Below are 27,417 nucleotides of genomic sequence, written 5' to 3'. Positions count from 1 at the left end.
TTGCTTCACTTACCTTTCTTAATCAGTGTACATGTACAACTCTATACCTGTTTAAGATACATTATTATGATTTTTCAATAAAAACCAACTTTAAACTTGAGAATTTTATCCAAGAAAGATTATAAAGTGTTGTAGTGTTGTGTGGGTTAGGATTTGCTAATACCTGCATTGATCCAGTTGAAAAGGAGAAGCAATAGATTAATGCCCACCAGCTAGAACACCCCTTCATCAATAACCCAGATGCATCCCAATGTGCCTCTCTAATGACACATTTACTCTTATCTTTCTTCTCTCGCTACAGTGGCTGTTTCTAAAGGCTTACTGAACTAAAATAGGTTAATCTGTTGCGATGAAAACTATGTGTTAACTCATCAAAACTGTGTCCTAATTACATTTCACATACCTTGAAAAACATTTTTATTATTTCACATTCTATAATATATTCAACCATTTAAGTCCTCCAGTGTCACTGATGATACAAAATGCAAAATACTGATTGAAAGAATTTTAGAGCATCCTTGTGGCCACAGTCCTGCAAGATATGTCATCTGAAAAATCACCATTCAGCGGTTCGCTTTCATAAAAAATGGTGGCAAGTTAACATTGCTAATGTTAACATTCGTTTTGTACAGAAGTTTTCCATTTTATGGTGCATTCACATCAGGATAGTCTGCTAGACTTGGTCTGATTGGGTACTCGGCTCAGCTGTAGGGGAGTGTATCCATGCGAACCGAGATCACGTTCATGCTGCATTTTGGTCAAACAAGCCAAACCTTTGCAATAATATATCCCCATTCCCACCAAAGGTAACGCGGCACTAATATCTAGCAAAAGAGAGGATAAGACCCGCGTGAAGAAGAAAACTCAGTTGCGAGGTAAACATGGAGACGAAGCTATCGCTGTTTTGGGATTTTTTAGTTTGTCTTATGCAAGTATACTACAGAGATACACTGCAACAATGTGCGCAGTCTGAACAACAGACGAGGCAGAAGTCAATCGCTATGTATTTACCCACAATGCAAAGCTACGCCAAATGCAGGAAGTAATTTTTTGTCGTCCGTTTCCCGTATTTGGTCTGGACCAGGACCTGCCTTTGTTGGTGGACTGAGTCCCCTTCTTTAGTCCAAATCAGAATTTGTTTGGCGCATTCACAGCTCCCCAAATGAAGCGGACTTTCCGAGCAAACAGATTAGGATTCAAATCAAAAAGGCTGATCTTAATGTGCCATTAATGTCAAGAAAATGTTGACCTAAGTAAATATCAGTTACTGGCTATAACAACAAAGGATATTGGTATTGGCCAAAATTTTCATATCAGTGCAGCCCTAGTTGGGATATAATTTCAGTAAATGAATGAAAAATGCTGTTCTTTTTCTAACTTCGCTCGGTGTTTCACTATGGGAATCGCTTATGCGTGACCAACTATGGAAGCTCCAATGACACCACGTCTGTCTGTGACAGACAGGTTGAGCCGTACCCAGGGCTCCGCCCCCACATACAGATACGGCCAACCAACCCCCTCCTACTCATTCTCGCTTTCTTCCCGTGTGGAACTACAGCGAAGCTCCCTCAGCGCGGTCGGACTAGCTTGGTCTACTGTTTAACTGTTCGCAGGCGTCCCGTCACAGGAGCACGTCGCCGAACGCAGTTCCTGGCTCTGGTCTGCAACCGTGTTGAGTAAGACGTTAGTTGCACGGTCGTCGGATAGGCAACTGCGTAAAGCAAGCTGCGTCCAACCGTCTTTAACAAGCGGTCTACTGACTCCCGTGTGACTCGGGCTAACGCGTCAAGGTGAGCCTGTTGTTGGTCTGACATTAACTTGTTAGCAAGACCGTCTGCTTCAGCTAACGTGTCACGGCGAGCTGACTCGGACATTAAGTGGTAAGCTCGGAAATAACCATCCGACTGGCGCTCACGAACAGACTAACGTGTTACGACGAGCCTGTTTCTTCCCCGCATTCCTGCTATGGCTACGGCTGCCACCCCCGCCAAAGGGTCGGAACCGAAACCTAAGGAGGCTGCATCCCGCCCGTGCCCTGCGTCGTGCGGGGCCTCCATCTCGGGCAGGGACCCTCATCCGATGTGCATAGTTTGCATGGGCACTAAACACGCCCAGAACTCGCTAGCTAACCCGCAGGAATGCTCCCACTGCTCCGCCATGCCCGAAAAGATCCTCGAAAGGAGACTGAGGGTGGCGGTAGCGAACAACCAGGACCCCTCTCTTGCCGGGACCACTGCCGTGGCTCCAGGTGACATCCATCAGCCACGAGCCACCATGAGCTGGGCGGACATGATGGAAGAGGAGTCCCCGGTCATGCCTCCACTTTTCGAGGGAATTCTTGACGATGGAGGGCTCGACCCGGTTAACGAGGACGCAGAGTGCGATGCTAACTCTGACCTCCTCGAGATGAACGACATGGAGGAAGAGGAGGATGACTCCACCTTCCCAGCCCAGCCTTCACGGCCAGCCAGCGGGGCAGAAATGCCCCCTGCAGCAGACAGCAGTTTATACGACGTATGTAAACGTGCATCTGCGCGGCTCGGAATCCCATGGCCCGCAGCTCAGGATGCTGAAGGGACAGAAAGAGATCTGTATGATGGCAAGAGACTTCCACCAGCCCTGCCACCAGCCAAGCAACTGCTACCAGCAGTTCCTGCTTGCATGAAGGAAATGAGCCGTTACTGGTCAAGCCCTTACAAGAGCAAGCTTCCCACCAAAGGCTGCTCTAAGCTGGAAGTGCAAGGTATGGTTGAGCTGGGGTTGGCTGAGCCCCCAGCGGTGGAGCCTTCAGTGGCTTATCACCTTCATCCAAACCGCAAGTCACTCTCAGCATCCTCAAGTGTCTCTCTCCCCAGTAAGATGGATCGCCTCACAGCATCCATTTATCAGAGGATGTACAAGTATGCTGCACAGTCAGTGTGCTCCCTCAACGCAGTCACGCTGCTGTCTGCATATCAGGCTGAGATCCTTGAGGAGATGGGCCGTCAGCTGGACTCTGGATCACCTAATCCAGTTCTGTGGGATGAAATTTGTGTGGTTAACGATCTCATCCTCCGCTCCTCCAGGGGAGCAGTCCAGGGCTCTGGTCGGGTTATGGGACTAGCTGTCTCTGGTGAAAGGGCCCTGTGGTTAAACCTGTCGGGCCTGGGTGATTCCCAAAAAGCTGAGGTCATGGATGCTACCTATGATCCAGCCAAAGGGCTTTTTGGACCAGCTTTGGAGAAAATGAGGGAGACAAGCACCCGCAGAAAAGAGGAGGGTGAAGCTTTCAACCTCTGTCTCCCACGTAAGCCAAACCCTCTTCCCCCACAGGCTCCCAGGCACCGGAGTGGGGTGAAAACACAGAGGCATGGAGGTGGGCAATCAAACCCACCTCACAAAGCTGAGAACCCAAGACCATGGGGTAAACATTCCTTCGCGGCAGTCGCAGCGAGAAACCGCCCGTCCCACCCCGGGGAGGGGAAGAAGAAGCGGGCGACCTAACACCCCAGTGTTCACTGTCCCCCCCTCCTTGGAAGAAAAGAAAACTGACCGAGGATGGACTCGGCCCAGTTCTTCAATGTTCAGTGGCTCCTGTGGTTACCAGTTCATCAGGAGCCCTTTTTCAGTCTCCACAGCAGAGAGCAGAGACTCAGATGCAGGTGGAACAAAGTTCAGATCTTCATGCCTGCAAAAACACTTTGTCAGTGTCACCAAGCACGACACAGTGTCCCAGTTCAGTTTGTTCCAGACAGGGGGTGACAAACAAAATAAAGCGTGCATTTCTGCAGCCAGGCATGTTGCCAAGGGCAGAATGCCCCCCACAAAAAATAAACAGAATAAGAGAAAAAGGCTGTTGGTCCCTGTTGTCACCAACGGAGGGCGCTCCGGACCTTCGCAACAGGACCGACAGCATGACGTCACAAGAGTGCGACACTTTGGCTGCCCGGGCAGAGAAGTGGCGCGCATGCGCAGTGCATCCCTGGGTCAGGGGGACTATTTGCCAGGGATACAGACTTCAATTCGCGATCAAACCACCCAGATTCAACGGTGTGTTAACATCAGCGACCAGCGGCGATTCAGCTCACGTCCTACAGGACGAAATAGCTGCCCTGCTGAACAAAAGAGCGGTCAGAGTAGTCCCAGACGAAGAAAGTCGTCAGGGTTTCTACTCTCGGTATTTCCTCATCCCGAAAAAGGACGGGAGATCGCTCCGACCTATTTTAGATCTACGTGTGTTAAACAGACACTTAAGAAAGTATACGTTCAGAATGTTGACACACAAAACACTCTGCCGCTCTATCCGCCCAGGAGATTGGTTTGTGACAATCGATCTCTCAGATGCGTATTTCCACATCGCCATATATCCTCCACACAGAAAGTTTCTCAGGTTTGCTTATCGGGGCACAGCCTACGAGTTTCAAGCCTTGCCGTTCGGGCTGTCATTAGCCCCACGGGGCTGGGGAAAGTCGTGACGTTCAGACTTTGCCTGCGTCTGCTCGGTCTAATGGCATCGGTCATTTCGGTGGTACAGCTCGGGCTTTTGATGATGAGAGATTTTCAGCGGCGGGTCGCGTCTTTGCGGATGTGCACCCGCCGTGAAGATCACACCGGCGTGTATGGCTGCTCTTTTGCCATGGAGAGCGCCAACAACTCTCACTGCGGGAGTGCCGCTCGGCGCAGTGTCGTCCAGGGTTACCCTGACAACGGACGCTTCCTTGAAAGGTTGGGGCGCAACCATGATGGGCAGAGTGGTGAATGGCGTTTGGTCACAGAAGATGGCCCGCCTTCACATAAATATGTTGGAGCTACAGGCAGTATTCCTGGCTCTGAGACACTTTCTACCCCACCTGGAGGGCCGTCATGTCCTGGTGAAGACGGACAACTCCACGGTGGTAGCCTACATAAACCATCAGGGTGGGACCCGCTCACTACACCTGCACAAGCTGGCCAGGAAGATTATAGTGTGGTGCAGCTCCAGACTTCTGTCCGTTCGAGCAACTCACGTACCAGGAGTCTTGAACAGGGGTGCAGATTTATTGTCGAGGGGGAACCCCCTGTATGGGGAATGGAGACTCCATCCTCAAGTGGTGGAGCAGATATGGCAGAGGTACGGCCGAGCCGCCGTAGATCTCTTCGCCTCATGGGAAAACACCCACTGCCCACTGTTTTTCTCCCTATCCGAGCCAGACGCGCCACTAGGGATGGATGCTTTAGCCCACCCATGGCCAAACGTGCTGCTGTATGCATTCCCACCTCTCAGCCTGATCCCCCCCACCTTAACCAGAGTGAGGGAGCAGGGTCTGGCACTGATCCTGGTAGCTCCTTGGTGGCCATCCAAACCCTGGGTAGCAGAGATAATTCAAATGCTAACTGCGGAACCATGGTCTCTCCCCATCCGCAGGGACCTTTTGTCTCAGGCAAGGGGGGAGATTTACCACCCTTACCCAGACCGGGTTGCACTCTGGGCCTGGCCCCTGAAAGGTGGATTTTAAATGCTACTGGTCTCTCTCCAGGAATAATTGATACTATCCAAAATGCACGTGCTGCCTCTACGCGCTCTCTTTACAGCTTCAAATGGCGAGTGTTTGAGAAGTGGTGTGAAGAACGGCAACATGCACCGTTCCAGTGTTCTGTTGCAGATCTACTCTGTTTTTTACAGGATTTGTTGGAAAAAGGGAAGGCCTTTTCCACCCTCAAAGTTTATTTAGCAGCAATTTCAGCCTGCCATGTCGGCTTTGGTGACAAACCAGCGGGTCAGCACCCCCTGGTGTGTCGTTTCATGAGGGGTGCACGCCGTAAACTACATGTCTCCAAACCACTCATTCCATTATGGGATTTGTCGCTTGTTTTGGATGCCCTCTCTCAGCATCCTTTCGAACCGATTGAGGGGGTGGGACTGAAGTTTCTCTCATTTAAAACAGCACTGCTTTTGGCTTTGACCACAGCCAAACGAGTCAGTGATCTGCATGCCTTTTCAATCCACCCTTCTTGCTTACAGTGGAGTCCAGGGTTCACCAGGGTGTGTCTGCAGCCCAATCCGGCTTTTGTGCCTAAGGTTATTGAACCATTATACAGGTGCTCTTCGGTGGAACTGCAGGCATTCCATCCTCCTCCATTCGCCTCGGGGGAGGAGCAGAGGCTAAACACATTATGCCCTGTGCGAGCACTAAGGGTTTATGTGAACAGAACAGCTTGCTTCAGAAGATCTGACCAGCTGTTTGTTTCCTGGGTCACTTCCCACAAGGGCAAACCTGTGTCTCGTCAAAGGTTATCACACTGGATCGTTGAGGCTATACGTCTATCTTACAGATGTAAAGGGGCGCAGCCACCCACAGGGATAAGGGCTCATTCTACCAGGAGCATGGCCACATCTTGGGCTTTGTTTAAAGGGGTGTCTATTCAAGACATCTGTGCTGCCGCTAGTTGGGCCACACCACACACATTTGTGCGGTTTTACAGGCTGGATGTTGCTCAGCCGTCTCTGGCTCACGCGGGTACTGGAAGTGGGGAGTTAGGTCTGACTTTTACCTGTCAGTAGCTATTCCTCACGCTTCGGCATTGTTCATGCAATCCGGGAGTGGGCTATATCTCCCATAGTGAAACACCGAGCGAAGTTAGAAAAAGAACGTTGGGTTACTTAACGTAAACCCTGGTTCTTTGATAACAGAGTGAGGTGTTTCACCTTCTCATCCCGTCTTGCACGGACACGGAAAGAAACCTGTCCAGAATGAGTAGGAGGGGGTTGGTTGGCCGTATCTGTATGTGGGGGCGGAGCCCTGGGTACGGCTCAACCTGTCTGTCACAGACAGACGTGGTGTCATTGGAGCTTCCATAGTTGGTCACGCATAAGCGATTCCCATAGTGAAACACCTCCCTCTGTTATCAAAGAACCAGGGTTTACGTTAAGTAACCCAACGTTTTCTTTCTAAATTCAACAACATAACACTACTTGAAAATTATTTCTGTGCACCAATGAATTCACTTTGTAATAGCGAGATCCACTCCAAATCTTTTCACAAATTACTGAGAGAATTTTTGAACCATCGCTCTTACACTTGAATTGTCTTAAACTCTTTTCATACGGGAACACAAAGTGTTTTCAGAAGTGCAAACAATTTGATGTGGTTGAGGCAGCACACGATGCAGAACATAATACTGAAAGCAGCATACTACACAAGTTTTAATGATAAACTAAAAACGCATGTATTTTTTAAAGCTTTTGGGTGTTCTTAATCTTTTTTTATTTCTTTTCTGTTTACAGTTTTTGTTTGCTTTTTTGGGAGTAGTAAATATTTTCTGTGTTACAGCCTCTGCTTCTCAAACTTGTTCTGCACTTTAGTCAAATTTGGTTTTTTTGTTTGTTTGTTTTCATTTTTCAATTTGCTATAAAAAGAAACTTGATTTGATTTAATTAAAAAATGATAGGTACCTGTATGTGTCAGTACTTTGATATATTTCCAGAACATTTAAGTATCTCAGTGCTTGCGTTAAAGAAGCTTTACAAGAACCAATTTTAAGCTCAAAATTACCAATATTTCAAAGTGATTAAAGAACTAAAGTGACTAAATACAATAGTTCACCTAAGAACATGATGGACTATTGTATTTAGTCACTTTAGTTCTTTATTCACTTTGAAATATTGGTTATTTTGAGCTTAAAATGGGTTCTTGTAAAGCTGATGTTCACAAGCCAAACCAGTGAAGGAGCTATGCTCCATGTTACTTTTTGCTCTGAACCTATCTGAAGCCAGCAGGCAACTTAAACCCTGTAGTGACAAACTTGTTATCTAAACAAAGGCAAAAAGAAAAACTGGCCAATAACTGACAGGTGAGAAGCCTACCTACAGACTGGCTTGGAACGGCTTGACTGTTCACCAACTTAGGTGGATTACTGGTGCTTTCCCCTTGCTTTTTTGTTCAGCCCAAGTGCTGCCTCTCCAATTTTTATTCAACTTGTCACCTTTGCTGTGCTTTTCTCTCACCTAGCCTCTCTTTTCCCAGGACATCACATCGCTTCATCCTCCTTTTTCTGCTGTCATCACATGAAAAGCCTGTTGCTATGGCAACCCATTAGCCCCTTCCTATGTTGTCTGGGTGAAGGGAAACTGTTTTTTTTTTTTTACGTCCCTTTTTTAAAAACAAAAAACAAAAAAAAAACATATACAGTAAAACACATACACAATTGAACGCATCCTGTTTTTGTGATCATGATGCAAAGAGGGTGCTCAGACACCAGGATATCCTGAACAGACTATAGTTGGTGTCTGTGTGTGTGTGTGTGTGTGTGTGTGTGTGTGTGTGTGTGTGTGTGTGTGTGTGTGTGTGTGTGTGTGTGTGTGTGTGTGTGTGTGTGTATGGTGGTTTGCAAGATAGAAGGGTTGACAGACAAAGGTAAAGTGAACGGAAGAAGAGGAAAGGCTGGGTACCATGAATTTTTGGCGAGTCAATAAGCTGAGCCAAACATCCTGTAATTATTTTCATCGTTGTAAATGAGTGAGTTCATTTATAGATTAGCAGTTGCATGAATTCATTTTCATGTTAACAAGAAAGTGAACAGGAGAGACGATAATTACTGCTCAAAATATGACATAATTGTTACTTGCTGATCTGAAACATGGGAGTGTTTTCACATGTTTACTATTGTATGGACACTTTCTACACAAAAACACACACAACAGTCAACAGAGCAGTTTTAATTAAAAGGCACCAAATTTGTTCTAAAAAAGGAAAGAAATAAATGTCAAGTGGAAGAACAACTCTGTGCCTCATTTTATACTTCAGGTTTTGTTTTTTTGTTTTTTTTCCATGCATATCCTGGCGTCACCTTGATACCTCTGCTTTGAGTATACTCCCGCTTTCTGTTTTCTCAATTGTTGTGTGTGAAATCACTTTCGATTTCTCCACCTGCCATAGCTTTCTGATTACTTTGTGCTTTGTTGAGGCTACCTTTTCAACCCCCTCACTTTCTCAACTTCCTCCTAAATCAATATACTTGATTTTCACTTGCATCTCTTCCTGTCTGCACTTTTTTTAACCAGCAGCCATCTGTGTGTTGAGTTGAGATCTACACCTTCAGAGATAGCTGAGTGTGTGAGTGTAAGATAAGTGAGAGATGGTAAAACTTAGCTGATTTTCCTTTAATGAAAAGCAAATTTTTACATGTTTAAATCAAAACAACCACATAATCTACATAAAAAGTGTCACTTCAATTGGGCTAAAGAGCAGAAAGAGAAAGTGCACAAAGATTTCTGATCCTGTCTGTTTCAGTTGTTGTAGGTAGTGAACTACGGTGCTACAGTGGACAGATTATGCTAAGTGTTCGGAGTTTTAAATGCCAGCAAATGAATGAAGAGCTCCAACTTCCTGATATTATTTCACATATGTAATTCCTGTTCAGATATTCTACACACATGTACTTTGGCGCTTTAAACGGACCATGGTCCACTAGTATATATATATATATATATATATATATATATATATATATATATATATATATATATATATATATATATATATATATATATATGTGTGTGTGTGTGTGTGTGTGTGTGTGTGTGTGTGTGTGTGTGTGTGTGCCCGTGTATGTGTGTATGTATATTTATATATTCAATATATATTCAATTTCCATACAGGGATAAATAAAGTAAATCTTAATCTTCGTATATATAGCGCTCCTTCTCTATTCCCTCAACATTTTTCATACAGCGCAGGCAATGCCCTTTTGGAAAAATAATTAGACGAAAGGATCTCATATTTCTTATCCAGTGTTTTGATGCAGCTGTATTTTCCATTCTCAACTTGGCTTGCTCACATCAGATTAAAGCTTGTTACATCTTCCACGAGAAGCGTCATACGAAGCTGGGAGGGATCAATGCGGGCGATGATGTCTGCCTTTTGTGCAATGAAGGTGGTTATTTCATATTTAACGAGTAACTTTGTCCATGGAAGGGCAGGTTGTGCATGCGGCAGAGGCAGGGGTTTGTGTCTTTTAATGCCACATGTTGTAAAAATGTTCATATTTTTTACAACCTCGATCTGCTGTTTAATCAAAGTTTTACCTGCAACAGGAAAAATGCAAAAGCGGCATCTTACCGTTTCATGCTTTTCCATGTTATGATACTTAACTGCCTGTCGGTAAAAGGTGTGCGTGCCTGGTATTTAGGCAACTTAATAAAGCCTGAACCACGCGTTCACCCACTGGTGAACATTAGTTGGCAGACTACTGGTTGAGAACCTGAATGGTCAGAGAGGTATGCAGCAGAGCTAGCGTTCTGAATATAAGAAAGCATCAGGTTTATTTAATTGTGTCCACTAAAATCGTGATCACAATCAAAATCCAATTGTTTGTGCCGCCCTACACAGAACAAACCTACACACTCTTAAATACTACTAAGGGTAATGAACTCATGAAACACCTGTGTGAGGCAATGAGGAATTAAAAAGAAGACTAATGTGGAAGAAAGTAACAATTTTATAACCAAATCTAAAGTTAAACAAATATCAAACACAAAAATATAAAAATACTAGAAAAGCACTTGGAATCCTTTAAAAGAATTCCTGGATCCAAACGGTGATCCAGATGACCAAAATTTAACTAAAATTTCATGAAAATCTGTCCATAACTTTTTGAGTTATCTTAAACACAAACAGATAAACGCCGGTAAAAACATAACCTCCTTGGCGGAGGTAACAACCGGCTTCATTGCACATAAAAGCAGACATTGCCACCCACAGTGACCCCTCACCACTGCAGACGTGCTTCTCGTGGGGGATGAATGGACCTGACAAAAAAGTTTTTTTTTTTCTTGTTCTTGCATTGAGTTCTTGCTTCTCGTAGAGTATGTAACTGCAGAACAATATGTGCCTTCAGGTCCGTCGCCAAAACACCAGAAATGTCTCTAATTACTCCAGTTAAAGTTAAAAAAGCTAGATTTGTCACAAGTCACTTTTAACAAAAAAAGTCGCCAAGGGGGTTTGGAAAGTCCCCAAGTTGGCAACAGTGCTGAATGAAACCTAAACAGCTGTGGGAGGAGATTACAGGACTGCAATGCTAGTGACGCTCGATTGGCAACTGAAGAGCGCACAAAAGTAAACTGCAAAGAAAAAAAAGTCACACCCTTTTATTTTTGAGATGTCCTTACCAGCTGCCTCTTAAATAATCTTGCATGTACTTGTTGTACAGTTGGCCACTATGAAACCTGTCATTTATTACCTACACCAAGAAGGTTATGTTTTATTTATCTATACCTGCGGATCCATCAGAGCCAGCACTCCGGGTGCAACAAATGGCACCGGTTCCGCACTGAACTGCCATTTCCAGCAGCTCAGCGCTACACCTTTAAAGAATTCCTGGATCCAAACGGTGATCTGAATCACCACCAAAATTAAATCATTTCTTCCTTTTCACATTTTCAACAACTCTGGAAAATTTCATTAAAGTCCGTTAATAACTTTTTGAGTTTTTTCAACACTAACATACAAACAGACTTAACAGATAAACGCCGGATAAAACATAACCTCTTTGGCAAGGTGTAACAAGAACACCTTGTAATAGCTGTCTCGTTCTTGCTGAGTTCCAGTTTTGGTTAAGTCACAGTCTCAGTTAGGGTTATATTGAAAACTTGAAGGATTGCGGCTCTTATAAGTGAATAAAACTGATTTAGCCTGACTCAGCAGGAACAAGACATCTAATAGCAAGTACAAATTAGCACAAATAAAATTACTTCAACCACAAACCATGACAAGCAGCTTTATATTTTCATTTCTGAGACAGTGAGCTTGTTCAACATTTTGATAACTGTTATAATTGAATCTGGGCCTATCTAGACACTTGGTACAATTAATAAATGATCTAATACTTTCTGTTGGCACAAATGTTATGGCCGCTCTGCTCTGTAATTCCCTCTGGCTCATCCAGTCTTGTATTACCATCATTCTCTCACACTCGGTTCCCACAACAATATCACAACTAGGTTACCAACAAGTCTACCTTCTTAATGACAAAACTCTGTGCATGTTTTCATAAATTACTTCACTGGATTTATAAATCTTTTTAAATAAATGAAAAACTTCACTGATTGTGATTTACATTGATAAAAATTTTGACAATATTATGAAAAATACAAATAATCCAACAACCTGCAACAGCATATATATTAATAGAGGTATGTATCTGTGATGTGTGCAGCAGCAAAAACAGAGAAGTCGCCTCCCTCTGCTAGGTCTAAATTCAGCAAATGAAAGCATGACAGAGATTATTGCCAAGAGAAATACAAAATCACCTCTCTGGGATCATCCAATCAGTGGCCACGATTAGCTAAATACTTATTGCAGATAAGTGCTTGAGCTACTGTTAAAGTCGTGATGCAGGAAAAAGGAAAAAAAAAAAGAAAAAGGCCAGGGCAAGTGGAAAAAATTTAATGTTAATAATATGAGCTAAAATAACTCCTTGAGAAACTGTCCATTTCTGGATCATTCACTTTTTCAGAACTGTTGTACACACTAAAAATAAGAATTCTCAGAAGTCTCAATTCATTTACAGAGCTTACATAACACATAATATCTCCCATCATGTTAAATCTGATGTACATGTCACAGTGCATTATGAGTGCTCAGTGGAACGCAGGCACACAGCGGCAGTCACAGCAGGCAAGCCTTTTTGGGAAGTACAGTCAAGTGTGACCCCAGTCTAAAACTATTCCAGTAATGCTGATTGTAGGAGGGGAACATGAGACAAATAGCAAACACACTCGCATGTGAACACACGTAATTACACACAGAGAAGGCATAGAGCTTTTGATTGGCAGCTAGTAATTGCAGCTGACTCCCTCACAGGGGGATGCCTGGTTTGACACATTGAGAGGACAAAGGTTAAATGACAGCATCTTCACTTTCTTTGGCTATCTGCTGTCCTCCCACACCAGCATTTTCCCCAATTTCTCTAGCTGCTTTGTTAAATGTGTATGTAACTATCTTTTCTTGCCATTTTAGAAGTTCCTTAAAGCTTCCCCATCTTCCTCCATTAAAACAACTAATTAGTTCCATTTTCCTGAGTTACTGCCAACAGTCCACCACCTGAGTGTCTAAAGGTTTAGAAAGCCAAAACGATAACAGCAGACTGGAGTAAACTACTAACATGAAGGAAGTGAAGAAAGGATATTTTTGTTGTTATTTTGGTATCACTAAACAAAATATTTTCCATTCATCAAACATCTATGATGAAAAAACACCACTGTTCAGACATTCACACACTAACATGTACAATTAAGAAGGGTTCCATTGTCCTACTGATTAAAGGCCTTGTTGCTAAGCAACCGCTATTTCTAAGGTGAAGACAATGCTGAGGGAGAATTGCAAGAGAGTGTGTACAGGCGAGACTGAATGACGAGAGGGGAAGATAATGAGTGTCTGAAATCTGGCGGGTTGACCGCAGCAAACTTAATCATTCAAACAGTATGCAAATGAAGACATACATGAGCACACACACATTCATATGTACAAACAATAACATTCCTCTTCCCCTCCCTCCACACTTCTCTCCTGTGTACATGATGAAAATATTAGGGCTGCAAAACAAGTACTGTTTGAATGGAAGCTGCATGGATTGAATAACTGTACAGTAACGTTAACTTACGAGTGGAATGAGATGTTTTAGGTTGTTATTCATATAGCCGCACAAGGACTTTGAAGGTGAAAGAGTACTGTCATAGATGAACACGTGAATGTTATTTTAGATCAAGCTGAGAAGTATTAAACACAGTAGACGTCGGGCTTTGGTTTTTCAGATTGTTGGTGGCAAGCACACCAGTTGATTACTCCATAGGAACTCAACTAGTGTCTACTGGCATAAATATTCTGTTTGGGAAACATGATTTGTGCGTGTGTTTGTGTCCTGACTAATCAGCACCTTACTATAAAGTGGTTGTCATATGAATAAGAATAACTGACTGAATGGTTCAGGGGAGGTTTAGCCACATTCAAAACAATAGTAAATATTCCTGTGGGGAAAATGAAACTTTCCCTTTTATTTGACCACCTGTCAAACTGCAAAGTAAAAACTCCCTGTAAGGCCTGCCAGGCTGCTTCTTGGCAGATCAAATACATAATAACTCTCCTTCATACATGCACTGTTTGTCATTGGGGATGCACCAACCTTTTTTTTTCACTTTGGATACTGATACCAATATTGGAGGTTTAGTGTTGGCTAATACCAATTCAGTTACAAAACGGGTCATTCTGCACCCATTGTCTAAAGCGGTGGTTCCCAAACTTTCTCTGCAGGGCCCCCTTTTCATCTGAGACAATCAAGCCCACCCCCATCACATGAATCAAAGAAACTATGACTAGTTCATTATTTAATATGTAATATTTTGGCTGCAGTGTAGTCAACTATAGTTAAAACTGTGTCAGTGTCAGTATTATCATTTTTCCTCTATGGTGTAAAACATTTAAAACCAGGAATCTCAGCAAACTGCTTCAGGTGAGCTGAGTTTTCAGTGAGATGCTGCTTAAGTAAAACAACTCTGCTATATATGGTAGTTGGGTGGTTTTTTTTTTTTTCTCAAGTAACCAACAGGCTTTTCTTTGTGTTCAAAATAAAAAGTCCCCAAGTGATGTTGTAACTTGTTTGGCTTCATACTTCATAATATCAGATAATATTATGGGAAATATTATGGGAAATTATTTTATCTTCTTCATTGTAAAGAAGATAAAATAGGTTTTGGTAGATTGGGCTCACCACTGTGACAAAGCACATACGTAGCCAGAATAAGGTTCTTTTTCTGAGATAATGCCAAATTCAGATTTTTAACATGGCATGAGTAATAATTTTAAACCCCAGACCTAATCAAGTAAACAGTCAGGACAGTTTACCAAATGCTTGGATGAATGGTTCTGCCTCAGTCACTGAGCAGAATGAGACACGGGAGCCATCCCACTGGGTGATGTAAAGTCAAGCTAATGAAGAGATGGCTTCAGTCTCATTTTGTAGAGGAAGGACATCAGTTTCTTATAATTCTTCCTCTATTCAAACACCCCAAGGGCCCTGGTAACGCAGCATGCCTCCTGCAAACTTTCCAGTCCAGGACGCTGGTTAACAGGTCACAGTTTTCCGCAGGCTATGGTTTGAAAGTTGCATTGCAGTAAGACCGGTCCAGTTCGGAAGCAATAGATTTCCTGACCCAAAGCCTCTAGCAGAAGTTACAATATAAACTGTATGGGTTGTGGACATTCCATTTCCTCAGGGAGACCAACCAGCCAAACATTGCAGCATCTGCTTCTACAGGTCATTTAGCTTCATCTTTAGCTTCTTTCTATCAGTTTGAAGCTGAGTGCATTAAGTTTCTACCTCCTCCAGTCACAGGTGAACAGTGTCAGTATTTTCTTCAACTGACAAAAGTCTGTTGTGGTGGCTACCGATGATTGTGTTAACGCTGCCCAATCTTCTATTAAATTCTTGGAAGGACGTCTTGAGCTCCGACAGCATAGCTGATGTGTGGTCAGCTGGCAGAGCTAAAATCTAGGGCATTTGTGTTGGACTTTTCACCGGGTTTAGTGGTTTTCAGAGGCATCTTGAGCCTTTAACCCAACTGTTGATATGTTAAATACTTAAAACAAGAAATAAAAGTATTAACCTTCCAGAAAGACAAACCTATATGGACTACTTTAGAAAGGTAGGTGTAGCAGGAGCTGTACTCTGGTCTGTCTCTACTCCATATGTACGCGGCAACTCTATATAACTTTGGTGCTTATGTGTTAATGTGTTAACAATAAATAAAGTAATGATTTCACAAATTAATTTCTTTGCATTAGCTTTGACAGCCCTAGTTTTTAATGTTGATATTGGTTCTGTAGTATCAGAAAACTTTTATGAATACAGTACAAGTACAAGCATACATTGTATCTGTATACCATTATCAATGTATCCCAACCTGTCATTAAATCAGTCTGACAAGGCTAGGCATAGAAACATAAATGTATCACTTTCATTTCAGCACAGCTATTGCATTCATTCAATTTCTATGCAGCTTAGTCCAATTTATGATCCCAGGGAAGCCGGAGCCTATCCTTGCAATTAACAGGCGAGAGGTAGGGTTCACCCTGGACAGGTCACCAGTCCATTGCAAGGCCAACACAGAGAGACAAATAACCCTCCACATTACACCTCTCTCCAGCTAAGGCTCAAGCCAGCAATCATCTTGCTGTGGGGCCACAGTGCTGACCACTACGCCACCGTGCAGCCCAAAAAAAAGAGCACATATGAGGCACATATTACACCTAAATATTGCTGCAATAACGGCATAGTCAGAAAAATTCAAGAATTTATATAAAAAATGTTTTACCTGATGGTAAAATAATTTTTGCTGAATGAAATCCTGAGATGTGAAAAAGCAGTACTTCAAGACAGTATAGACATGACTCTTTCAAAAGTGTTAATTAATATCTATTAGTAATTTTGGTATGCGTGATAAGCACTGACAGATAGGTTTCTTCCCCTTTTTCAAAGGTGTTAAATCAAGGGGTCTGCTGAGATTGCTGACATGTTATGTTCTTTGCTTGAAATAGAAGCAAAAATTAAACCATGATGACTGAAGCAATAGCCAATATGCATGAGTTGCAAAACAGAAAGAGCAAAAGAAACGCTGCAACATCTGTAGATAACAAAACAGGAATAAAGGAAGTGAAACCAAATGTGGCCTGCAGCACATGTGTGAATTTTTATTCACTTGAAGAATCAGTTAAAGAAAAACCAGAAGGAGTGATTTCAGAAAGCTTTTGATCTATGTTGACAGCAAATTACAATGCACTTCCTTTCTATATATATATATATATATATATATATATATATATATATATATATATATATATATATATATATATATATATATATATATATGTATGTATATATATATATATGTATATATATATATATAAATATATACACACACACAAATCAAGTGAAGAAAGCATAAACTGCCATAAACCTAAATAAATTCTGTTTTGCACACAAACCTTTTCTAATATTGTTTTTAAAGAAATAAAAATCTGATGTGAATGCAAATTATTGTCTCTAAGATTCAAGGTCTCTAATGAAGAATACCACTGAAACTAGTAATTTTTATTTTATTTTTCTCTCTCTCCCTCTTTTTTTTTCTTTTTTCTTTTTTACACAGTTGTAGAGGCTTCAGTCAGATAAACAGCAATGACAGAGGGGGCTTAAACATCTGCCATCCTGCCAAATGTGCAGCAGATGAAATAAAAACTAAAACAAACAGTAACACAGTCAGCAGTAATTTTCCTACAATGTAGACAACATGTTATGTTCGGTATGCTGTTCGGGGCATCCTTCACGCATTTTTGGTTGATTTATGTTCATTCCCTTGAATTATAAATAATAATAATAATAATCCTTAGACAGCTAGACAGATAGACACATAGATGGACAGACAAATGGTTGATTTAAAAAGATTAAGTCAAACAATTTCTTGGTCTGACTTAGATTGCATTGTGGACACAAGAATTTTTAAAAGGATTCATAACTACTGGGTCAAAGAGAAATTAAATAATGTTTTTTTACACAAAATTGTTAATACAAAATGTCATTATAATGATGTGGAAAATATATGAGAGGTAGGTTACACCTCTTGAAAAGACTATAATATCAGGGTAAACCCAGTTCTTATTGATTAACCTAGATAATAAAAGAAAAAACTTGCTTTTGGTCTACATCAAAATATAGGAGAACTGAGTGGTGGGTTGTAATTTAATTCCATTTAAAAATTAGATTAAAGTTTGAACACAGTCGGCAAGATAAAAAAAAACAAAACTATTGTTTGTTTGCTGTTGACATTATATTGAATAAGAAGAACTGAAACAAGGTTACTATGTTTTTAATAAACATTTGACTATTAAAAATATTGTTTTTCAAATGCTAAAGGTTTTTTTTTATCATCACTGAATCTAACAGTGTAGGTTAAATGAATATAGGACTATAACACAGGGTGGAAATCGTATGACCTTAGTGTAGGAATGCAATCACCGAGTGGTTTTCTAGTTGTAAATGGAATGAATGATTTTTTATATCTTTCTTTATGACAGTGGAGCTGCAGCAGTCTATTTGAGAAAGAGCTTTGCTGTCCCTCCTGTATGTCATGTACATAGTGACGATATGCAAAACTAACTAATTAAACAATTAGTAAAAACAATGCCCAAAGTGAACAACTTTTTAAACAATTTTAACTTTTTGTGAGGAGAGTTATGTCTCAGTGAAAAGAAACATAATGCTGCTTACAGCGCTGTGTGAAAAGAACAGCATGACTCTTTTAAAGTTGAGCTAGAGAGCTGAGAGAGCAGAAAGAGAAAGAGAGAAGTACAGCACATCAGTTGGTATAACACAGAGAGGTAAGTCAGAGCAGGGATGTTGGAGCAGTTAGCTGTGAGGAACTGCCTATATAGCATTAAATGGATAGGTTCCATTATAACAGTTTAGCAAATGGATGGATAGACTGTTTGCTATAAGCTTCAGCAATAAACACCACAAAGCCACTTGTGGGTAAAGTTAAAGGAGCTAATTCTTAATATACCTGTTGCTTCACCTAGGAAGAATTACCTCATCTTCTTGTTTCCAAACCTAGCCTCTGATCTAGGTTTGGAGGCGCAAGTCGGAAATTTTATCAGCTGTTTCTGACAGTTTTCACCGATACAGCAGGGAACAGATCCGAGTCTAAAATGATGATGGAAAGATGAGAAAAATAACTGGGTTTGTTGTTGCTGAACTCTGCTTAGTTCAGCTAGCACAGCAGCCTCCCCATTAAAGTTGGTGTAGGTTATGTTGGGGAGCTAGCAAGATTCGAAAGTGGCACCCTGTCTTGGCTCCTTCCCCTCTGGTTTTGCTCCTTGCGTGATTAAGGGGTTTTTTATTTTCAGCTTTTTCCACCAACTATTTTCTCTTTCTCAGTTCTTTAGCGGGAGGAGGCGGATAAACCAAGCTGGGTTGGGGAAATCCTTCCTGCATTTTTTCAGCCATCTTTGCCTTCTGAATTTCTTCTTCACTACTTTGTAATTTCATCCTAACACGCTATTTATATGCGGGGTGTCGTTATCAGGTATGCGCTGCAGGAGGAGGAGAGCCGGGAGAAGAAGCTTACGAAACATAAGAAATGAACAACTCCATTTCGGTCCGAACGTTTGGATTGGTCAGTTTTACAAAATTACAGTTAACTGAGGGATCTAACTATATTTCTTATTGTTCATGATTACAAAATGTAAAGACTTCTATCAGGATGAAGAACCACTTCACCCAGAGTAACAAAAAATGTCTCTGAGCAAGATTACCTACCCCAGCTTAAATGCAACCAGCCCAGGTTGAATCCTGACATCTACTAGTTGAACAATAAAGGACACTAAAGTTCACACAATGTTAAAAATAAAAAAAACAAAATGCATGTTATGAACAACATGAAATATACAAACAATGTCTCACAGATGTTTTACAATTTCCCTTTAGAAATAAAGTATTTTTAAATTTAGATTGACAATGTCTTGATGACATCATGACTAAAAGACTAATCGGCTAATCGATTTTGATTGGCCCCGACTAATTGACTTAAAGAAATCATGAACCGACTGGGCTGAATCACAAGAGTAACACAATAAATGTGGCTAAGCATCTATTTAATTTCAGCCATATCTTACCTGGGCATAGTCCCGCTCCAGTTGTCCCTTTTTCAGACTGTAGCTCCTACAAAAAGAAAAACAGACATGTTAAGGATTCAGGCTATTATTGGGTACATTTCACATCTCATCACAAAAATAAAATGAAATCTGGTCTCTCATTGTCATACCCTGTAGAAACCTTGATGTACCACAACATTATGCATGTATTGAATCACCACTATCTCTAAATTTCTCAACAGCTGTCTCTAGAAATAATCAGCTCATTACTGGCCCACAAAAATGACAAACCTCCTCCAAACTGTCCTCTTGCCCTGTATGTCACCCAACATCCTGGTAGAAGAGACAGTGAAAGACCTTATCACAGCTCAGGAATGTGCAGAATGAAAAACAAAACTGAGTCCACAATTGTATGCACAGATACAGCAAATATAGCAGCCGTGTACACATGTAGCTACATGTAGCTAAATGAATTGAACTGCATGTAAAGGGGAGACGATTTGATGGCAAAACCTTCATATTCTTAAAACTAATAGACAGTATTTTTATGCCATGTTCATATGACACGCACCCTCAAATTAAATATAAGCTTCAGTAAGAGATTCCAGAATAGGATTACTCAGCTATACCAACATTTACAAAGGATTTGAATGCCTCATCATCTTTGTTTCACGTGGCATAAGCAAAATCAGGAAAATTTTAAATAAAAAAAAAAGATACAAGTGAAAACACCTATACTTCTTATAAATGTGTCACATTTCTGTCTTTACAACATTTAAACTGAGACATTTGTGTCTGCTTGAAACAGATGGGAAATGGCAAACAGAGAAAATGATCTAATCCTTTACTCTTTGGAAATACAAAAAAACCCAGGTTGGGATAAAAAGAAATTTGTAGTCCAAGAAAGAAAACTACACATATAAAAAGAAAAAAAAAACCCATTTATATTCTTGGCACTGTTAGATTGAATTTACCATTTTATCAGCAAACTAATGGTTGGGGAGATAATAAAGATTTATTTTTTGTTGCTCTGCTTTTGAGAGTTGTTGAACATCTTTGTAAAAGCAACAGTAACCATGGACAATGATCATTTTCACATTTAAGTGAGTAAGCTAAGTTAAGTAAAGTAAGTTGAACTGGATTTCAACTCGCATGGCGTTTGCATACTGTGGGCCGTTGCACACGATGCTAGTGACGTGTGCTCACACTTAAACATAGGGTTATGGCATTGTGTTGCAGTTTCTCTTCCATGGTTACTGAACAAATTCACGTAAGAAAATCCAGAATTTTGAAAACAGGTAATTACAAACCGACCAATCACAAGAGAGGTCAGATTGTGCTGTCTGGGGCTGGAACACACCTGGCTGGCAATCGATGTCCCGGGCTCATGTCAACACTGTGCTGTGTTCACCATTAAAAGTCTTTGCAGATGGCTAGCTCACCAGGTTAGCCTGTCTGAATATCAATCAAGAATACTTTATTTATCCCCGAGTGGAAATTCAAGGTTCCAGTATAACCCGCCCAAGGTTTTACAAACAAACACATAATAATAAACAAACACATAATGATACACAGATCACAGAACAAGTCATAAACTGAGGCCTGGGCCGCCTTTAACAGAGTGGAAATAAACAACATGAGGTAAACGTGGGTTGGAGGAGAAAAAAAAGGAAGTTTCTCTGTACCGCCCTTACAAGGCAGTCTAGAAAAGCACATATTCAGACAATCACAACATAAGGAAAACACATGGGAGGGCATGGGAGGGGTGGGATCTCCCAGCACAGCCAGTCAGTTCGCAGCTGAGAAGACGCATCCAACCAACTCGCTGTTCATGAGTGGAGGGAGGGACAAGGACCGGAGAAGATGGTAAAAAATCGGAGAGGGTGTCTGTAACAGTGAGTGTGCGTATGTGTGTGCTTTCAATGAGTGAGTCTGTGAACTATCCCCAGTTCATCTGTGCCACCTGATGTAAATGCGGCCTCAAAAGATGAGTTCAGTTTAGTTCCACAGGCCTGAGAAGAGAGTGAGTTGGGGGGGGGTTTAGTTTCCACCAAACAGCATCAGCTTCTCCATGATGTTTCCCATCCACGTATGAGCGCCAGAACAGCAACCAGCATGCCAGTTCGGGCCAGACTGGCATCCAGTTCACGGTTCAGCTCTATCACCGCATGAGTTCGAGTGCTGCTAGTTGCTCAGCATAGACCATCACAGGTCTTCCAAAATTTGCAACATACCAGGAAACCACACACACCAAACAGCAGAAACCCAGTTATCATAAATCCAATTGTGTAGAAATCCTCCACAGAAAGAAGCAACAGGCACATGACCTTCATCACATATCCAACAGCATGCATTCTGTTGGGACCTACAGGCTCCCCTTTGCCCGTTAGAGCAGCAGGGCAGAGTAGGAATGAGAGGGAAAGAAAAAGCGTCCGCTCTCCGAGAGCAGGAGGTGGAATGACTCTTATCTCCCCTCCACTGACGTTTCCGACAAAGGGGGAGGGGCGAAAGAGTCCACTGCGGTGGTGACACCAGAGACCATTGTCAGCTGAGGTTCCCAGCTAAACCTGGCCAAGGATTCCCCACACTAGGGGGACTATGGGAAAGATGAAGATGTCGTCTCAAAACTCCTCATATCAGAGGACGAAAAGGAAAATGACATCTTCAGTACTTTCAGCCCGGGCTGCACAGCCCGTGGCCTCCATCACTAGTCGAGATAGACGCGAGAGTAGCACACCTTCTTCTCCCCTCCCCAGCTCAGACGTCCTTGACAAATGCAAATGTGCTGCTGCCCCACTGGCCATCCCCTGGCTTGCTGTCATAGCTGAGACCACCAGGAGGGAAAAATTGCTCTTTGGCAAAAGTATCACAAAAAAACTTTTCCGCGTCTTCCCGGAGCTGCTGGACGAGGTGGCACACTCGGGAGATCTCGCCTTTACAGCACCAGGAGCCCAATTCCAGGGCCTTGTCCCTCGACTGCAAGGTGATGAAGAGCCTGGATCTGTTCTGCATCCCTCCAATGGAACCACTTGTGGCAGCTCATCTTCACCCCCGGCTGTCAGCGGTGTTTTCCAGGAGCCCCAGCCTGCCATTCAACACGAATTGTTTTCTGTCAGCCCTAACTGAAAAGGCCTACAAGGCAGCTGCCCTCTCAGCAAGAGCGCTCAATGTCCTCTCCCTGCTTACAGTTTATTTAGCTGAGTTGTGTGAAGATTTTTCGCAAGCACAGGACCCAGCAACGTGGGAGGAGATACCGGTCATCATGGACCTATGTCTCTGCGATCAACGCTGAGAGCACTGGGGACTATGGCGCTGCGAGAACAGGCACGGTCGCTCAACCTCGCCAACCTGTCAGACAGGGAGAAGGACGATGCCCTCAACATGACCATTGTCCCAGAAGGAATTTTAGGTTCCACGTTTGCCTTAATGCAGCAATGATGTGAAGCCAAAAAGAAGAAAGATGAGGCTCTCCAGCTTTGCCTTGCTCGGAAGCCTCCCGCTCCCTCCCCACCTGCGCAGAGCAAAGCTTTTACACCTGCTGCCTCCCAAGTTTCGCAGTTTAAAATACTTAAACAGCCAAAACCCCACCCCGTCCCACTGACTTTGCCCGGTCTGGACAACTGGTCAAAGAAACATCAGCCACCGTTGTGGCTGTGCCACCACTCCCAACACAGGCTGCCTTTTTCCAGGCCAGGAAGAAGAAGCGGGTGGCCTGAAAGTTGCTCTCTTCACCTGTGCAGCTGGTAGTTCCCCAGCTCCACCTGTTTGGGTTGACGGATTTTGCCAGAGCAAGTTGAAGAGAATGGACATTTGACGACATTGGTCCTCAAATGGAAAAGGACCGGAATTCGCCAGATCCTGGATCTGGGGACTCTGAACAGACAACTGAGGAAATACAAATTCAGGATGCTTACTTGTGCATCACTGCTATGCCTTGTTCGAGAGAATGACTGGTTCACTTCTGTTGACCTGAAAGATGCATATTTGGCATCCTAGTCTATCATCCCCACAGGAAGTTCCTGAGATTTGCTTTCAGGGGATCTGATATGAGTACCAGGTGCTCCCTTTTGGTCTGTCTCTAAGACCACAAGTATCTGTACGATGCACAGAAGTGGCGACAGCCCCGCTCAGACAGGGGCATCCACTTGGCCATTTACCTGGACATTGGCTGCTTCTGGAACAATTGGAGCAGGAAGCCAGGGCGCACACGCAGGCCCTTGTGCAGCATCTATCCAATTTGGGTTTCAGGATAAACACGGAAAAAAACATGCTATCTCTGTGGCAGACAATGATCTTTCTGGGGTTATCCCTGAACTCCGACTTTCACAGCTCGTCTCTCGGTGGAACAACTGAGTTTTCAGAGCATGCCTCGCACTTTTTTGTCAAGGCAGATCTGTTCAGTTCAGATTTGTCTTTGATTACTCGGACTGATGGCATCTGCCATTCTTTTTTCAGCTTTGGGTGACCTTGTGCGATCTGGACTCAGTGTGCCATGGTGCATAGAGAGTGATGGTCACTCCGGCATGCGTCAGGACTTGGTGTGTTGGAGAGTTTCATCTTTCCTGACCCAGGCAGTCACTATGGGTCTAGGTCTGTCCAGGAAGGTGATCACTATGGATGCAAGCCTGACAGGCTGGGGTGGAATTGACAAGGGTCAGCTTTCTGAATAATTTTCTCCCGTGCCTTGTGGGATATCATGTCCTGGTGAGGACGGACATCATGACGACAGGGGCGTACATCAAGCGCCAAGGAGGGTTACTCAATCAGCTACACATGCTGGCACCCAAACTGAGTGAGATGTCTCACCTGACAACCCTTCTTGCTTGGACGAGAGAGAGGAGGTGGTTATCTTGAATGAGGCGGTGCAGTCCACATGAGCAAATTAAGGTAGGTGGCACTACCTGATGTGGACCGACACATTCACCAGTCAATCAGGATTTGCGTAATGACATTAATGCTTCGCAGAGCTGCACAAAGGGGTGCATCTCATAGTGAGACATCTCACTAATATTACTTACAGAACTAGAGTTATGTAAATAACCTAAAGTTATCTACTCTATAAACGTGTTTGTTTTTGTCTTTCTGCTTTTCTTTGTCTTCCTCTCTTCACTTTCTTGACTGTGATGGTAGCATCAAATTCTAATTGTGCTAAGAAATATGAGCAAGATGGTTTGTGAAGATTGTAAAAATATGTCTTTTTGTATATTTTCAAGACTTCAAACATTTCCCTTGATAAAAGATTGTATTATTGTGAATGTTTCCTGCTTTTCAAAATTTCTAGATTACTCAAAAATTTAGATTCAGAAATTATTAATAATTAAAAAGCAACTTTTAAAATCTTCACAAATATTATGACACAAAACTGAGGTATGGCCTGGTATTACTGTTCTACTGCAAGAGACCGTCTTGATTTTTCAGCCCCACCCCCCATGCTTGTCAGGTGAAATGTGACCTATACCCCTCAATTCCACAAGCCTGTCCAGCCATGATTGTCAGTATCATGTGTGCGTATACGTGTGTATGTGTGCGTGCGTGTGTGTGTGTGTGTGTATGGCGTGTGTTTCTGCGTGTGTGTGTGTGTGTGTGTGTGTGTATGCGTGTGTATGTGTGTGCGTGTGGTGAGTGTGTCTGCATGTGTGCGTGTGGCGAGTGTTTCTGTGTGTCTGCATGTGGTGAGTGTTTCTGCGTATGTGTGTATGTGTGAGTGGGAGAGAGGGAGATGAAGAAAACACACATGCCTGTTTTCAGGCCTCGTTGGCGCAGTAGGCAGCGCGTCAGTCTCATAATCTGAAGGTCGTGAGTTCGAGCCTCACACGGGGCAGTTTGTTTTTGTGAATGCTTGGGGTAATATTTGGAAGCACACTACATGATCTTTTACATTTATGAACAGCTGAATTGAAGGTTGGTGAACGGTTGCTCCCATTATTGCAGCATTATGCGTGTCTTCTCCCCCAGAAAATATAAATATGGGCAGAGATGGTAGAGCTAAGAGGGAGGCTGTGAGCATGGATGATTGACATCCAGCAAACTCCAGCCTAAACGCTAAACAAGGTAACTGGGAACTCCAATTTTTGGCACTTCCGCAAATGCTTCACTTTTGACTACTAACTTACATTTCTACTAAATTTCTGATTACATTTTTGGTGCATAATACCTCAAGCATATTTAATAACCAACACAATAAGGCATTGCCAGGATTCAAACACAGGTGCTTTAACCAACTAAGCCACAGCGCCACACAACACCCTACAACAACTACGGAGAAACGTACACTATATATGACCAGTCTATGGAAGTAAAAGCTGCAACATGCTAAGATCCAATAAATATTTAACAATTGTCCCCTCCCTGAGCCGTCACCTTATCGTGGTGGAGGGGTTTGTGCGTCCCGAAGATCCTAGCAGCTATGTTGTCGGGGGCTTTATGCCCCTGGTAGGGTCACCCATGGCAAACAGGTGTCTAGGGGAGGGACCAGACCAAGCACGGCTCATCGACCTCTACGATGACGACCAACCTGGGCATGAATGTTCCCTTGCCCGGACGCGGGTTACCGGGACCCCCCTCTGGAGCCAGGCCTGGAGGTGGGGTACGAGAGCGAGCGTCTGGTGGCCGGGCCTTCGCCCATGGGGCCCGGTCGGGCTCAGCCCGAAAGGGTTACATGGGCACCACCTCCCGTGGGCTCACCATCTGCGGGAGGAGCCGTAGGGGTTGGGTGCAGTGTGAGCTGGGCGGCAGCAAGGGGCGGGGACCCTGGCAGTCCGATCCCCGGCTGCAGAAGCTGGCTCTAGGGACGTGGAACGTCACCTCTCTGGTGGGGAAGGAGCCTGAGCTTGTGCGCGAGGTTGAGCGGTTCTGGCTAGATATAGTTGGACTCACCTCGACGCATGGCTTGGGCTCTGGAACCAGTACCCTCGAAAGGGGCTGGACTTTCTTCCACTCTGGAGTTGCTCATGGTGGGAGGCGCCGAGCAGGTGTGGGCATTCTCATCAGCCCCCAGCTTGCTGCCTGCACGTTGGGGTTTACCCCGGTGGATGAAAGGGTAGTTTCCCTCCGCCTCCGGGTGGGGGGACGGGTCCTGACTGTTGTCTGTGCTTATGCACCGAACAGCAGTTCAGAGTACCCACCCTTTCTGGAGTCCTTGGAGGGAGTGCTGGAGGGTGCTCCTTCTGGGGACTCCATTGTTCTGCTGGGGGACTTCAATGCTCACGTGGGCAATGACAGTGAGACCTGGAGGGGAGTGATTGGGAGGCATGGTCCCCCTCCTCTGAACCCAAATGGTGTTTTGTTATTGGACTTCTGTGCTCGTCATGGATTGTCCATAACGAACACCATGTTCCAACATAAGAGTGTCCATATGTACACCTGGCATCAGGATTCCCTGGGCCGCAGTTCGATGATCGATTTTGTAGTCGTATCGTCGGACCTGTGGCCACATGCCTTGGACACTCGGGTGAAGAGGGGGGCGGAGCTGTCAACTGATCACCACCTGGTGGTGAGTTAGCTCAGGTGGTGGGGGAGGAGGCCGGTCAGATCTGGCAGGCCCAAACGTGCTGTGAGGGTCTGCTGGGAACGCCTGGCTGAGTCCCCCGTCAGAGCGAGCTTCAACTCCCACCTTCAGCAGAGCTTCAACCATGTCCCGAGTGAGGCGGGGGACATTGAGTCCGAATGGGCTGTGTTCCGTGCCTCTATTGCTGAGGCGGCCGGCCGGAGCTGTGGCTGTAAGGTCGTTGGTGCCTGTCGTGGCGGTAATCCCAGGACTCGT

The 27,417-nt window shown here is 43.6% G+C and overlaps 1 protein-coding gene across 1 annotated transcript in view; it reads right to left on the bottom strand.

Moving 5' to 3' along the window:
• Positions 1-27,417, bottom strand: part of fchsd2 (FCH and double SH3 domains 2) — a gene marked incomplete at its 5' end in the record, with an annotated part of 83,678 nt that overhangs the window by 42,119 nt on the left and 14,142 nt on the right. Inside the window, one exon of the mRNA XM_079245883.1 lies at positions 19,677-19,722. Within this exon, the coding sequence (XP_079102009.1) occupies positions 19,677-19,722 (46 nt within the window). The remainder of the gene's footprint in view (positions 1-19,676; positions 19,723-27,417) is intronic.

This window comes from Telmatherina bonti (genome assembly GCF_933228915.1).
Source record: "Telmatherina bonti genome assembly, chromosome: 9".
NCBI classification, from domain to species: domain Eukaryota; kingdom Metazoa; phylum Chordata; class Actinopteri; order Atheriniformes; family Telmatherinidae; genus Telmatherina; species Telmatherina bonti.
Note: the sequence above shows the minus strand (reverse complement) of the source record. Positions and strands in the feature narration are given on the sequence as shown.